General features: G+C 35.9%; 2 protein-coding genes across 2 annotated transcripts; one reads left to right on the forward strand and one right to left on the reverse strand.

Annotated features, from left to right (window-relative positions):
* The first annotated feature begins 1,540 nt into the window (after positions 1 to 1,540).
* On the forward strand, positions 1,541 to 3,333 carry adob (2-aminoethanethiol (cysteamine) dioxygenase b). Its single transcript, XM_067367186.1, has one exon. It carries the CDS (start codon positions 1,754 to 1,756, stop codon positions 2,519 to 2,521), a length of 768 nt encoding a protein of 255 aa, XP_067223287.1. The 5' UTR covers positions 1,541 to 1,753; the 3' UTR covers positions 2,522 to 3,333.
* A 2,368-nt stretch (positions 3,334 to 5,701) lies between these two features.
* egr2a (early growth response 2a) lies at positions 5,702 to 8,239 on the reverse strand. The gene is made up of 2 exons (XM_067367185.1): positions 7,933 to 8,239; positions 5,702 to 7,199 (listed from the first exon to the last, which is right to left on the reverse strand). Exons 1-2 carry the CDS (start codon positions 8,102 to 8,104, stop codon positions 6,184 to 6,186), a joined length of 1,188 nt encoding a protein of 395 aa, XP_067223286.1. The 5' UTR covers positions 8,105 to 8,239; the 3' UTR covers positions 5,702 to 6,183.
* Between the last annotated feature and the right edge of the window lie 8,192 nt (positions 8,240 to 16,431).

Consider the following 16,431-nt stretch of genomic DNA (forward strand, 5'->3'; position numbering starts at 1 on the left):
TACTTGAAACTGTCTTTACTAACTGATAAAAGACTATTTATTAGGTGCACTGAAAGGAATAATATTAATATACATCATCTGTGCACGAGGTCGGGCCTTAAAAACATCAGCCAATCTTAGCGCGATAATTGGCCCTCTGGCTTGTCAATCACTTCCGTGTCATTCCTTGTTAGAGACGTGCGCGGTTGCGCGCTCCAGTAACTTTCCACACTCCACAGACGCCGCATGCAATGTTTTTGTCAGGAGACAGGAGTAACAACTGCAGATTATGAGTTACCTGCGGTGAGTCCGACATAATGAATCCACAACATGACACAGCGAATGCCGGTGATAAACACTCGTGTTCCAATACTCGTGCACGAGTTTTGGGAGGCGTTCCCTCGAAAGGAGGGGGGGTTGTTCTTATGCATGCGCTCATTTCAAAAACTCAGTAACAGTCTTTGGTTTTTCAGTCGACGAAAAGATCCTCTTTAGCACCTTTAACAGTAATTACAGAGCATAACATAATCCATTTGATCTTTTAATGATCACATAAATTAATTGCAAAAACTAGCCTAATAATAATAAATGTAACATAATTCAGTAGTTCAAAAGTTAGGGGTCGGTAAGATTTTTTTAATGTTTTCGAAAGAAGTCTCTTCTGCTCACCAAAGACTGCATTTATATAAAAAAATACAGTGAAAACAGTATTTTGTTTCCTATTTTAATATATTTTAAAATGTAATTTATTTTTCTGATGTCAAAGCTGAATTTTCAGCATCATTGCTCCAGTCTTCAGTGTCACATGATCCTTCAGAAATCATTCTAATATGCTGATTTGATGCCTAGGAAACATTTCTGACAAGCATGATACTTAAAGAAACGCAGCTTTATTTGAACAAGCACTGTGAGCGAAGATTCAGCATCGAAAGCTCACTATGATTGATTCATTCTGTCTTGTATGTTCAGATGTGCAGGAGAAATAGTTCTATCCTACACAATTATTCGCGAACATAGTTAATTTTTTCCACTTAGAAGCTTATTTCACGCTCTAAATTTCTTGATAATTACATTTACTGTATGTTACCCCTCAGTAGCCTATATATGTAAAATCTATATGCCTCTGCTCTCTTTCTTTAAAATAATTTCATGTTGTAATGGTAGGCTGTTTATACTTTTATGTGTCCAAATACTTTTTAGGGAGTTAATAAGCCCACACGGACCATGACCTCCTTTTTAAGTCTCACGGGCATTTTCAAATCTTGTGTTTTCTCTGAGTGTTGGTGAAGGACTTAAGTGTCATTGCCCCTTGAAGAGCAAGTATTATGGGAGTTGTATTGACCCGCTTTAAGTTTAATATCTCTTGTAGCGTCCATATAGGTCTTTACAAAGATATTTCTATTCGCTGCAGACCAGTGTAATTAAAGTTTTCAAATATTAAAGCACGAGTTTCTAGAATAATTCGTTTAGCAGTATCACTTCAGTTGCACAGTAGTAAAAACGACGTTTCCCATAATTCTCTGTATGACGTAACGCACTGTTGACATTGCGTACGTGTGAATCGGATGCCTGTATATGGAGTAGTCATGTCCATGAATGACTTGATCCTAACTGTATTCCCAGAAATGCGTTTAAGCTTGTACACATGGTGTCGATTTTGACGGCCCGAATACGAAGGTAATCTTTGAATTAGGAGTTGTACTTGAGAAGGAGCCAAGCGCGTGAAAAGCGGCGCGTGAAGTTGAAAGTCAAGTTGACGCTGGACACTTGCGTTATGATGCCACGAGACAACATGACTTCCACTGTCCAGAAAATCGCCAGACAGGCCCTCACGACATTCAGAAACCCCTCTGTCGTCGGAGAACACAATAAAGTGTTTTTGGAAAATCAAAGCAAGCTGAAAAGCCTTTTGGCGGAGGTCAGAGCGGCGGACTTGAAGATCGTACCCCGGACCATCGAGAGCGCCCCGACGCCGCCTCAGCGTGTCGCGCCTCCTGTCACATACATGCACATCTTCGAGACCGACACTTTCAGCATGGGAGTGTTTTTATTAAAAACAGGCGCTTCTATACCTCTGCACGATCATCCGGGAATGTACGGCATGCTGAAAGTGATCTACGGAAAGGTGCGAATCAGCTGTTTCGACAGGCTGGATAAACCTAGAGACGGTGCCAGCGGCGTGCAGTTCAACCCTCCGCTCATGCCCTTCCAGAGAAGCAATTTACGGCCTTCGATGCTGAGATCGGTGGGGGAATACACGGAGGAGAACGGCCCGTGTGTGCTGTCGCCCCAAAAGGACAATATCCACCAAATAGACGCTGTTGACGGACCCACTGCTTTCCTTGACATCTTAGCACCTCCATATGACCCTGACGAAGGGAGAGACTGCCACTATTATAAAGTTTTAAATGCCCATTCAGAGGCTGCAGACAGAAAGAGTGATGCTCAGGAACATGGTGATCTGTGGCTTATGGAAATACCACAGCCTAGTGAGTTCTGGTGTGGTGGCGAACCTTACCCAGGGCCTAAAGTGTCCCTCTGAGAGATCTGAATATAAACTGGCTTCTATTGATCATAGCCTTGGGTGATTCATTTTCCTTAATCCGTCAGACTGGGTACTTTATCAAGATTCTGGTTGTTTGAAATGCCTGTGCCAATCCACTGCCGCTGTCCATACAATTGTTTTGCATGTAGACTGTGCAGATTTAACAAAGGAACTAGTCTCTGTTCTTTACTGGCTTGTTGCTTTTGTAAGGCATGTGATAAATAATTGAATATTTGCAACAGATGTGAGATTTGGTTTAACAGATGCTTTGCAATAGTTGAACATAGCAGGAATCTTATCTTATCTTGTTTCTATTACTGTATATTGTTTTTGCATTATCAGAACTACAGTTTGACTCAGAAAAGTTTAGCTCTGCGACACTCACTTGGCACTGGATGCTGTTTTGAACACTCTTGGTAATTATGACAATAAAGCACTTAGAATGCAAGTAAAATAATAATACTAATTTAAAAATCAATAAAACATTAAAAATATTATAATTTTACATAAGAAACTAAAGTTCTGTTTTCCTTCCAATAAACTTGAACTAATAAAAGAAGTAAAAGTGTTGATTATTTTAATACATTTTTAGATTATTTTTTATTTTTTTTTTTTTATTTATTCAAAAGTTTGGACTTTTGCTCACTAAGAAGGCATTTATTCGATCAAAAATTTCAGTAATGTAGGGCTGTCGAACGATTAATCGCATACAAAATAAAAGTTTGAGTTTGCATACGTATACAGTACAGTCCAAAAGTTTGGAACCACTAAGATATTTAATGTTTTTAAAAGAAGTTTCATCTGCTCACCAAGGCTACATTTATTTAATTAAAAATACAGTAAAAAACAGTAACATTGTGAAATATTATTACAATTTAAAATAACTTTTTTCTATTTGAATATATTTGACAAAGTAATTTATTCCTGTGATGCAAAGCTGAATTTTTAGCATCATTACTCCAGTCTTCAGTGTCACATGATCCTTCAGAAATCATTCTAATATGATGATCTGCTGCTCAAGAAACATTTACTGTGTACAATTGTACAAAATATTTGTGTACAATATTTTTTTTCAGGATTATTTGATGAATAGAAAGTTCAAAAGAACAGTGTTTATCTGAAATCTAATCTTTTGTAACATTATAAATGTCTTTACTGCCACTTTTGATTGATTTAATGCATCCTTGCTGAATAAAAGTATTCATTTCTTTAATTTCTTTTCAAAAAAATAAAAATAAAAATTCTTACTGACCCCAAACTTTTGAACGGTAGTGTATAATGCTACAGAAGCTTTGTATTTCAGATCATGCTGTTCTTTTGAACTTTCTATTCATCAATGAATCCTGGAAAAAAAAGTAAACAACTGTTTCCAACATTGAAAATAATCATAAATGTTTATTGAGCAGCAAATCAGCATATTACAATGATTTCTGAAGGATCATGTGACACTGAAGACTGGAGTAACGATGCTGAAAATTCAGCTTTGCATCACAGGAATAAATTACTTTGACAAATATATTTAAATAGTACACAGTTATTTTAAATTGTAATAATATTTCACAATATTACTGTTTTTTACTGTATTTTTAATTAAATAAATGTAGCCTTGATGAGCAGACGAAACTTCTTTTAAAAACATTAAAAATCTTAGTGGTTCCAAACTTTTGGACTGTACTGTATATAAATACACACAAATTAATGTATATATTTAAGAGAAATATATTATGTACAAAAAAATTATTTATATATAATATAAATTATATAAAAATATACATAAATGCATTTCTTGTAAATATTTCTTAAATATATACATGGACGTGTTTGTATTTATATATACATAATAATTACACACAGTACACCCACATATATTAGGCAAACTCAAACTTTTTTTTTTTTTATGCGATTAACCGTTTGACAGCCCTATAATAATGTGAAATATCACACTTTAAAAGATTTGTTTTCTATTTTACTATACTTTAAAATAGAAATTATTCCTGTGATGCAAAGCATCAGTGTCACATGATCCTTCCGAAATTATTCTAATATGCAGATTTTCTGCTCAGGAAACATTTGTTATTGATGTTGTAAACAGTTCTGCTTAAAGGATTAGTTCACTTTGAAATGAAAATGCAGCCCAAGCTTTACTCACCCTCAAGCCATCCTTTATGACTTTCGTCTTTCTGATGAACATAATCAGAGATATTTTAATAAATATCCTGATGCATCCGTGCTTTATAATGGCAGTGAACAGGGTTCACGAGTAAGAGCTGAAGAAAGCGTATCCATCCACATCCATCCATCATAAACATATTCCACACAGCTCCAGGGGTTAATAAAGGCCTTCTGAAGCAAGGCAATGTGTTCGTGTAACAAAAATATCCATATTTAACAATTTATGAAGTCAAATAGCTTCCTAGACCGCCTTCTGTATTCAATGTACAAAGTAAATGTAAAACTCTTGCAGTTCAAAAAGCCTACACCTTCCCTATTCAACTTGTGGAAAAAAGTAAGTGATGCAATGCAGGTTTACACTTTCTTCGTAGCTTGAATATGGAAGGCAGTCTGGTGGAGGCTAGATATTTTACTTAACTTGTTAAATATGGATTTTTTTTACATAAACGCATCACTTAGCTTCAGAAGGCCTTTATTAAGAGCCGTGAGGAGCAGTGTTGCCAACTGCTTTCAATTGAAAGTAGCTAAAACTCTTAGCTAAATGTAATTAGATGCACATCACAATGGCAAATTCATTGATATATATGAATATGAATATAGATCGGGGGGGAAATGAGAATCCAGATAAGGTTCGTCCAAGAAGTTGCTAGTTTTGTTCCTAAACTTTTGAAAACAGTCTCAAAGGGGGGCATTAAAGTCACTAAATCTATTGACAAAATCCCTAAATTGGCAACACTGGTGTGGCGTACGTTTATGATAGAGAGATGAATATGGATGGAAGCGCTTTCTTCAGCTCATACTCGTCGTTCACTACCATTATAAAGCTCGGATGCATCAGGATATTTAGGCTATTAATATTTCTCAGACTGTGTTCTTCAGAAAGAAGAAAGTCAAATAGGATGGCTTGAGGGTGAGTAAAGCTTGAAAGTGAACTAATCCTTTAATATTTTTGATGAAAAGAAATGTCAGAAGATCAGAAATCTTATTGTAACATTATGTCTTTACTGTCACTTTTGATCAATTTAATGCATCCTTGCTGAATAAAAATATTTCTTAAAAAAATAAAATAAAATCTTGCTGTTTGAACGGTAGTGGGTCTATTTTACCAACCTGCACTTGATAGAGCAGCCGCACTCAATTGTTTCCAAATTGCGACCTCTAGTGGTAAAACATTTGCAGTGCCATGCGACACTTGTCACTTTCACTGGAAAGCTGATTCTCAAAAAAACACACTTTGTGTTCATTACAATTTATTAAGACACATAACAGTAATAATGTCAATAAAAAGACTCACTGTAAACACTATATCTCAAAACAACTGCATTTTGAACCACATGAAATGTTCTGTGATAATCAACTATCCTACTACAACAAACATTCAACACTTGATTCAGAAGCTGCCTTCGTGTATTTGTGCGCACACAAACAGAGCGATATTTCCAAGTTTTAATGGAGCAACGATTAACCCAGCAGTCAAAACCTGTTGTTCACATCGCTGTGCCATCGGCGCTCGAGCTGTGAGGGGGCACTGACACTTTTTTATCTCTCTGTCTCTGGTGAATTTTTGTGTGCCTCCTTCGCTCGTCGCTCCTCGCGAACTTTCTGCCGCAGAAGTCACAGGAGAAGGGCTTCTCGCCCGTGTGTGTGCGTATGTGAGTCGTGAGGTGGTCGCTCCGGCTGAAGCTGCGCATACAGATGCGGCACTGAAACGGCTTATGTCCGGTGTGGATGCGAACGTGGCGCGTGAGCTCATCCGAGCGCGAAAACCTCCGGTCGCATCCCTCAGCCGGACAGGGATACGGCCGCTCATGGACCGGCGTCTTGCAGGGTCGGTTCGGGTATTTCCGTGGCCGCAATATTGGCCTCAGTGGGACGTTTTGCGGATTGGTGCCGTCCATAGGTGGCCTTGACCCGTCTAGCGGACACGCCAAAGTAAAATTTCTTATAGTGTTCAAGGGAGTCAGAGGTGGTGGGACTCTAATAGACTCCAAAGAGCACGAAAATGGCTTAATGTCCTGAAATGCAGCCATGTTGTCCCTTTGGCTGTTGCTGGTCTGATAGAAACCTCCATAATCGGGAATGATGGAGAAAAGCGCCCCGTCTATAGTTGGTTTTGGGGCTGAGTAGGACGGAGTGGCGTATGTAATGGGGCAGGTAGTGGTGGAAAGGTAGACCGAGGGGTCCTGGTAACCTTCAGCACTACAGGTGTAAGGGGGCGGGCTTGTGTATATATGCTCCATGTTGGGAAAAGTTTGGTCTATTTTGGAGCAGTCTGGAGTTGGACCTGCGGGAGAACCCGTGGAGAATGATCCCGAGGAAGGTGGCCTATCTTGCACTCCTGCACTGACAAAGTTGATTATTCCCTCTTGATTCCAACTTCCTTGCGCGTCGATGGAAATTTTCCCTGTGTAGGCGACGGGCGCGCTGTGTGGAGTAAACCTGCTCGGGTCTGTCAGATCAAGGCCCCGTTTTTCCACGCCGAAGCTGTCGGTGCTCAAGCAACCTGTAGGAGTAAAAGCAAGACGTTATTGAGCAATTCCTTCTTATTGCGTTATAGGTGAAGCTTACGTTTCTACCACGTGGGATCAACTCTAGGAATTTTCAGTAAGCTATTTGTTTTCAAAAGATTGTATGTAGGTGGAAAATATATGCGGGTATCTCAGTATTCTGATTGGATAGATCGCAGTAAAATATACAGGCTATGCTTTTTCTAAAAAAAAAAATCTGGAGATAGAAATCTAAGTTTCTTTTATCGGCCTATCAATGTAGGGGGCCAAAATAACAGATTTTTTTCTCCAGTATTTCTTAGCACGAGTTTATTTTATACCCACGTAAAAGTTATTGAACATTTTCATCTTTTGACAACATGACGCGGTTTTCACCGCAATATAAACAGTAAAAAATACACACAAAGAAATTTAAAAAGGTACCCTATACGTACAAAAAGATCGAATTATTGTTTTGGACGACAGAAATTTTAATAATTGTATACATTTACAAAATATAAGTATGTGCGACGATGACAGTTCAACCTTCATTTAATCTCCTCTTGCCTTGCATGCCAATGGTGTTAATTTGTTTATAGCTATTTCAAAAATATGAATAACCAATATATATATATATGAATTAATATATTAATATAGCTACTTCATATTCATTTCATACACGAAAAAAAAAAACTTATATTACTGAGCTACAGCATCTTCATTTTAGTATTTCAGCATCTATTTTCTTACCTCCCGACGCCTCACTGAACTGGTCAGAACAAACCCCCACATCCACATCAGAGAATCCCGCTGGCACAGATGAGGGGATCTCATCCAGAGAGTAGACGTGTGATGGCAGACAGCGCATTAAATCATTTAGCGACGCGTTAATTTTGTCCCTGCTACTAGCTGCTGCTGTCATGTTGATCCTCGATGTTGTTTTAAAAAAGCAAGTTGAATTTTATTAAGTTGTTCTCAGAGCTTTTATAATCTGTGTTCACCTCAGTGTTGTCATCATAAACGCGCGCGTCGGTTTGTTAGAGCTCATCAGCTCCCTTCATATATGCCGCGGCAATAAGTGAAACTTTATGTGGTTGTATGCATTTATGAAGAGCCTGTCAATGCCCAGTGACGTCACTGACCATACAAGGACAGAAAAACGGGTTGGGCTTCTTCTTCTTTTCTTTTCTTTTTTTTTTTTTCCTGCTTTTGGCCATGTGACGACACGACCTCTCTTTTTAGACAGATCTCTGAATCTGATATTGCTATTCTTTTTTGTCTTTCTCTTTCTTTCTTTTTTAAAAAAAAAATAGAATAGAAATGTTCTAGATTTGTTAATGTTATATTTAAATATATGTGTGGTCTGTGGGAACAATTACATGTTTATTTGTGAACTTTTTGGTGCATGTTATTATCAGGAATTCCGGTTAGGGCGCACCCCATAAATGGATATTATCCGGTAACCTAAAACACGCCCCTTTTGACTTATATGGAACGCATCCGGGAAACTCGACACGGAAAATAACGAGCCGACTCGAGCTCACGTCCCACAGAGGAACCGCAATAAAACTAAATTCAGGAAAGTCATATTTGAATATGTTGGAAAGTTATTCTAGTTTCTAGAGTGTTAAGGAAACATATTTATTAATATACAGAACGCTTTTTCCCCTATAACAAGACAAGACCATTGTGATTATATATTTCTGCCTTGTAGGAATTGCAAACAATTTTAATATTTAACTATATTTTGAAGGATTTTAAAAACTCTCAATATAATTTCAAGCACTTTAGTTTTCAACTGTCACTCCCACATGAAAAAAAAAACTATAGTAATAGTGTTTTTGAACCATAGCTACTAAATTGTAGTATACTGTATTATAGTATTCACAACACTGTTAATGAATGCTACAGCATACTGTAGTATTAACTATAGTGAACTGATACTTAATACAGTATAGGGTAAAGTAATTTGTTTATATTAGTTGTTATATTACCACAGCAATAGAATTAGTACTTTAATAGTATGGTTCAGTATTTTTCCATGTAGGCTGATATTTGTTTGTTTAGCATATATATTTACAAAACAACCCTATATTGTAAGATCTTATACTGTATGTTCTCCCGTAGTATGACTGACACATGTAAGGCCGTCCTTGGCTCTTCATCATCCCTCTCGTCACTTTTTGTTTTTCTGTCACCGTGTTCTATTTTCATCCATAGCAGCATGAGCAACAGAGCGTTTTCTGTATGTGCGACTGAAGCCTAATTCATAGCCACCCACACTATGGAACAGCCCCTTCTCCATGGCGTCCTAGAGCAAGTGGAGCCTCTCTGAATAGATCTGCATCTGCCCTCCTCTTGCTTCTGTACAGACACCCCCAGCCTGCCTCCCTTCTCTCTGTTCCCATTCACACTCGCCCACATGCACAGGCTCTGCATGCTGACTGAGCTTCTGTGCATCAAGTATTGCACATTACAGCTCTCAGGATCTTTTTTTAACAGATTTAATGTGAAAACATTAAGCCATAAAGATTTTTAATCATCTACTGATATGGCAAAACTGTGCTTCCAATAAAATATTTACATAATTTGTTTTCAATATTTTTTCTTTTGTCAAAAATCAGTAATTAATGTGGTTCAGATAACATAATATTTTGAGTTTCTGTTGGTTAAACCAATCGCCTTCATTGTATTAACTCAAATTTTCAATTTCAATGAACTTAAAATTTTAAGGGAAGCACTTAACTTTTTTAAGTTAAACCAACAGTTTTAAGAGTGTAGGTATATTGAACATTAAACATCATGGAAAAGTGTATTAAACTGTTCACCAATATCACCAATATAATGTATCACTCAAAGATGTTTAATGGATTTTTATTCTGGAGTATTTTTTATTTTTTTTTAATCTATCTATTTTACCTCAGTAACTTTTCTGCTAGTTTTATTTACTTATTTTATTTTAATATTATTTTTAGGTGCAGTTTTAAGTGTTTTTGTTTTCACTTGGTCCCTCACTTCTTTATTTTATTATTTTATTTTATTATTTATTTATTTTAAATATACTTTACCTTACTTTACCCCTTACTTACTTTTTTTTGTGCCAAAAAGGTTAATTGTATGTATGTGTGTTTGTGTATTTGTCTCAGGTATGTTTTGTGCCAAAACGTAATTTTTTTTTTTTACTTTTTTTTTTTTTTTTTTTTTTAAATATCATTTTTAGGTGCAGTTTTAAGTGTTCTTATTTTATTTTATTATTTTTAACCTCAGGAACTTTTGTGCCAAAAAAAGTTAATTGTTTGTGGGTTTGTTTGTCTCAGGAATGTTTAGTGCCAAAAGGTTCATTGCATTCATTTGGAGTTGAATAAAGAGCCCTAACAAACCTTGTTTTTTAGAGTTTTTACACAGAATCGAAGTAACGTTCTAAAGGTGGGTGAGGGCTGTTGTGAGTAATGACGTGTCATTAAGGAGAATTAAGGTCCTCAGTATTAAACACACATTTCCCTTCCTGTCATCTCTGATGTGACAGCTCTGATAACGTGCCTGATCTGAAAGCATCATCGCCACCTCAGCAGCTACTCTGAGTGATTTTAGCAGCATCCTGCCGTCATTCAGAGAATCAGATGTTTGCTATCTGCGAGAACCTCTTCAAAATCTGTTCCCTTCTAAAGTTTCAAATGGGTATCACTGAAGTGAATTGTGTTGAACAGCTCAGTATGTTATTATGATTTGTGAGTTCAGGTGTCTTGTTAAATGAATAGCATGTTTCTCACAAAAGCCAAACATCTATTCATTCTCAAAATTGTTGGAGGGAGGGCAAATGTTTGCTTCCTTTGTCTTACGCCTACAGACACAAAAATTTCTTGCTATTGTGTCATTGCTGCTATTCACCAGGAAAAGTTAATTGCAGCTGTGGAAGACAGAATACTTATATAAGCCACAAGACAACCAGTTATAGCAGAAATGATCAAAAATGATATAGAAAATATTAAAAATAACTGGTAACAGAAAATTGATCATTATATGAAATAATATTTTTTAAACTAAATGTATTCTTCTTAGCAGATGGTAGATTATTTCGGCGGGTTGTTTGGTACCCCCCATCCCAACGGCCCCCTCCCTTTGTGCCCCTCTTATGCCCTCTGTGCCTTGCTCGCCCACGCAGCGCCATGTTGGGATGGGTTCACAGCCCATTTTGTTTGCGTTGGCTTTGGTGTTGCGTGGGGGTTTGGTGACCCCTGCACACGACGATTAATCAAACGTCACTCTGTGATTTCTCCAAAACTCATTATTCCTTTTTTATAACACAACACGCCTCTCTTAAATTCAGCTTTTTTGATAAATCACCCCTTTAGGCCTGTACACACTTCCATCTGAATCTTTTTACTCATTTAATTTAGTCAAAGAAATTCATTTTTCAAGTTTCGATAACTGTTCATTTATATTGTCAGTTGTTTTATTCACAAAGAAACAGACACTGTGCCATTTCATTTTCATGCAAAAAAAAAAAAAAAAAGTAATATTGTTTTAAAATTGGAAATTAAACTAGTTTATTAAAAAGTTTTGGAGAAATCACTTGTGAATATAACAAGTTTGGGGTTTGGTAAGGTTTTACAGTGAAAATAGTAATATTGTGAAAAATATTTGAATCTAAAATAACATTTTTCCATTTTTATATATTGTAACAAAGCTTAATGATCCTTCATAAATCATTCTAAAATTATTATAAATATATTATAAATGTTGAAATTGGTTGTGCTACTTATTTTTTTTGTGGAAACCATGATATATTTTATATATATATATATATATATATATATATATATATATATATATATATATATATATATATATATATATATATATATATATATATTCAGGATACTTTGCTGTTGTTTTGAACATTCAATTCATCATTTATTTATAAATAAAAGTCTTTACAGTCACTATTGAGCAATTTAATGCATTCTGACTGAATAAAAGTATTAATTTCTTTAAAATAAAATCTTTAAAATAAAATATGATCCCAAACGTTTGAACAATTTTTCTTTTAGGATATGTAATGAAATCTAATTTCAATATTAATTGTCAACTGTTTTCCCATTCATACATTTCAACCAAACATTGCAATTGTGAGTTTTACACTTACCATTCTTGATGACTGCATTCTGCTGAAGACGTGTTTGATTTTCATATCAACGTAGAGCTTTTCTCTTGTTCAGGTCCTTCACGGCTTTCTTCTGCTGTTACGCAAACACTACCAGCACTGATCAGATATAGCCCTCTACATCTCTAAGGAGGTTCATATATGCTTTTCTCTTCATTCAGAAACCCTGGACAATGCACTTGTTCCCACCTCCAAACACCCTCACAACTCAAGCTGGTATGGTAATGAGTGAGATTTGGGGAGGCCAGCAGATTGGGCCACAGAGCGGCTCTTTGGGTTGTGGTTTAAGCGTGTTACTCTAAAGGCGTGGCTTCAAAAAACAGCGGACCCTCTAGTGATGGAGGTCCAAATTAGATAACTGCAACATTGTCTTACGTTTCAGTTTTGATCACTTTTTGAGACTTTTGATGTAGTATGGTAGTCCAGTGTTGGTGGTAACGCATTACAAGTAACCTGAGTTACCTAATCAGATTGTTTTTAAAGTACTGGATTACTTTTAAAGGTGTTGTATGTAATTTGTTTGGCTGTACTAAAGCATAAAAATACCATAATATGCAGATATTTAGGAAAAATGCTAAGTTTACATACTTGTTTCTCAGAAAAACAAAGCCACAGCCAGTTATTCTACTTTGAAATGTGTGTTCAGTGTCGGAATATCTGTTTTTGTGTGATCCCGCCCACTGCCGATTTACCCAATAATATTTTGACACCCCGGGTTGCCATTTGGTGGAAAAGACAGTGATGGAAGCCAGCAAACAAACTGGGTCAGAGATCATTCAAGACCTAAAAAGCCTCAGCATCTGTCTAAAAATCTCTATGATGGGAGAATATTAAAAAGCAGATAAATCAACTCATCAATGTACAGTGTAAGGCTCGTCACCTTTCACTATCAGTTGCATTCACTCCTGTTGTGTGTCCGCAATCTGGCAACCCATGTTAGCGTTGAGTCTGAGGAGGAGGGGGCGGGGCAAACAAATCACTCCAATATCAACCGCTGGCTGTCAATATTACATACTGCACCTTTACATTTACAACAAAATATCTGAGTTAGTTTAGTTAGTTTTTTTTTCTTCAAGTAAGTAACTTGTAAGTAACTTTTTTCATAAGTAACCCAAGTTACTCTGTTTTTTTCATTTATTGAATAACTTCAGCCTGAGTTTTGTCCATTTCACTTTTGGTGTGAAAGGGCCTTTACATTTGCCAAAAATATAACTTTTTTTAATTAAAAAAACAAATAACCAAGCTCAGCCCAGGCGAGAAAAAGAAACTCAAAAGTAACATAATGCATTACTTTCTATAAAAAGTAACTAAAGTGCAGAGCTGGGTAGATTACGAATTGTAATCAGTTACTGATTACAAATTGCATGACACAATTTGTAATCAGTAATATAATCTCTTAGATTACACATTTTTGGTAACGTAATCTGACTACTTTTGGATTACATTTAGATTACTTTTGTGCTAACCCTTATTTGATGTCACATATATTGTAGGATAATCTTGTGCTATTTTGACAGATACAAAGAAAAAATATATTCCAAAAAATATATTCTATTCACCAACAAGATCCTCGACAGATTCTTTTTAAAGTGCAACATATGGACAGTTAATACTTCAAAATACTAACACTACTGTACCTGTTAGTGTTTGCTGATAGTAACACTGAATAAAACAAAATCACATCTTATGATTTTAATTTTTTTTTACTTTAAGTAAATTTAGAAAGTGGCAACATTACAAAAACAAATATTGAAAAACATGAAATTCACATCAATATCACTGCTATACATCAAATATTTAATCTATATTTCATATTATATTATTATTATTATATTTCATATATATATTTCATCTATATTTCCCACTCACCGCCGGAAAAACTTATATACGAACGTATATAAGCGGCAGGTTTATTATGATGAAAAAATATAAACGTTAAAAAAGAAGAAAAATTAGGAGAATCAATGAATTGTGAACAACTTACTGCCATTGTGTAAATAATATGTAATCATGTAATCCATAAAAAAGTAACTGTAGTCTGATTAGGAGTATTTACTCTAATTACAAGTACTTGATTTTTGGAATCTGATTACGTAATCCAGATTACATGTAATCCGTTACTCCCCAGCTCTGTTAAAGCGATAGTTCACCCCTCATGTTGTTCCAAACCTGCATGAATTTCTTCTGCTGAACACAAAAGAAGATATTTTGAAGAATATGGGTAACCAAACAATTGATAGCCCCCAATGACTTCCATTTTTTCCCATAAGTCAATGGGGTTCATCAACTGTTCGGTTACTAACTCTTTCAAATCCACTGGACATCCTAAATAGTCTGGTGGAGGGTTACATTTTGAAGAACTGATCATTAAAAAAGCCCCATTCCAACTCAGAAGTTATTCTAATCTATTTACTTGCCTCCATTTTTATAAATGGAAGCTCATTCTCAGTTATGAAGCTATTTAGGAAGTGCAATTTATTTAGGTAAAACATTGCCAGGGCAGAACATTACACAAATAGCCTCACTGCAGGCTGGCCATTAAGATTTTGGCTGATGTTTCAGAATTGCCGTCCAACAGAACCAATCGCCTGCGTGCCTAGAGCTCCAGATGATACAGCAAATAAATTACTGTTTAATCCACTGCTGGAGAACAAGACTATAATTAACAATTAAGAACTGAAGCAGTATGTAATATTATTGTCTCATGTTAAACTATAATAGAAACATTAGTTGTTTAAACAGGGTGAGCTGCGTATTATAATTCATTTAGTATCTGAGAGTAAGTGTTAATGTATATAGTAAAATACTTTAGTTCAAATTTATATTAGTCTATTTAAATGTTTAATTAAGATGATTATGCAGATATAATTTTAAGTTTATAAAATAATGTTTATTTAATATAAGTATTTATTAAATGCAATTTTACAGCTATATCTGATTGACTGATGAGTAATTTCAAGAGCTTCTGAGCAGATAAATATCATGCAATAATAACTCAAGCCAAGTATTTCTGGATAAGAAGCTCCAGATTTTTTTTTTCACAGGGATCAGTGAACCCCCATCACGCAAAATTCCCCATGCGTAGGAGGAAAGAGCAGGAAGATGGATGACCAAGCCCCTATAGTTTGATGGTATTGCCCATGTCATCACCAAGAAACAAAGACAGAAAGCAGCAGCAGGGAGAGGATGGGGAGCGTGGATCATTAGATGGAAAATCAACATGGACCAGCTGAAATACCACTATCGCTTTTCCATGACTTTGTCTTTATGTGCTCCATCTGTGTGAAGGCGGCGTGTATTTGAGTGTTAAAACAAATGACCGGGTTTTGAACTGATTTGATGTTTTTGCTCATGTTGTGTCTCATTTCAGCAGTTCAGCCAGCAGATATTGCTCAGGGTCCCACAAATGATTCTATGAATAGTCAAAGACAAAACATCCACCCCCAATGAGCACATGCTGGAGTACACCAACCTACATATTCAATAAAACAGTCAAATCAACCAATCAGAATGTGTTACACTGAATAACAAAATCAATGATACAAATAAGAGACTAAACAGAAAATACAGTTGAATTATTAAACCCTAATCCTAAAAGACATTATTATTATTGTCTCTAACTGTAAATGCGACATTATTTCAACCAGTATGTTCGGAATTTATTCTGAATAGATATATTGTGACAATATTTTTGTAATTTGGGGCAAGAACTGATCACCGCATTTTCACCCTATTAAAATACTGAGCTTGAAATGTAATGTTTGAATGTGACTTATATTTTGTATAGCACTTCAAAGAGATATCGAGAGCTCTATCAAATGTGATTGAGTAGCCTATCTATGATTTTTCTTGTTTATGTCCTGATAATGATCCATTTATAGGCTACACGTGACGCAGGTAATGCACTGCTGCTCATCTAAACAAAACAAGCATTCCACACTATTTACACACGCTCAATGCTGTTTTCTTATCAGTAGTCTTTTTGGTCTATGGTCGTGATGCGCCTGTGTTGTCCAGCAGATGGCGCCATACACTGTGAGTCAGGCTCCCGTTCTCACGTGACCTCACTTACAAACGCGCTCGTG

The sequence above is a fragment of the Chanodichthys erythropterus genome, chromosome 18, assembly GCF_024489055.1.
Source record: "Chanodichthys erythropterus isolate Z2021 chromosome 18, ASM2448905v1, whole genome shotgun sequence".
NCBI classification, from domain to species: domain Eukaryota; kingdom Metazoa; phylum Chordata; class Actinopteri; order Cypriniformes; family Xenocyprididae; genus Chanodichthys; species Chanodichthys erythropterus.

Coding starts and splice junctions, on each gene's coding strand:
- adob (XM_067367186.1), top strand. CDS start 1,754: ATGATGCCACGAGACAACATGACTTCCACTGTCCAGAAAATCGCCAGA.
- egr2a (XM_067367185.1), bottom strand. CDS start 8,104: ATGACAGCAGCAGCTAGTAGCAGGGACAAAATTAACGCGTCGCTAAAT. Junction 7,200..7,932: donor GTTCAGTGAGGCGTCGGGAG/GTAAGAAAATAG, acceptor TTACTCCTACAG/GTTGCTTGAGCACCGACAGC.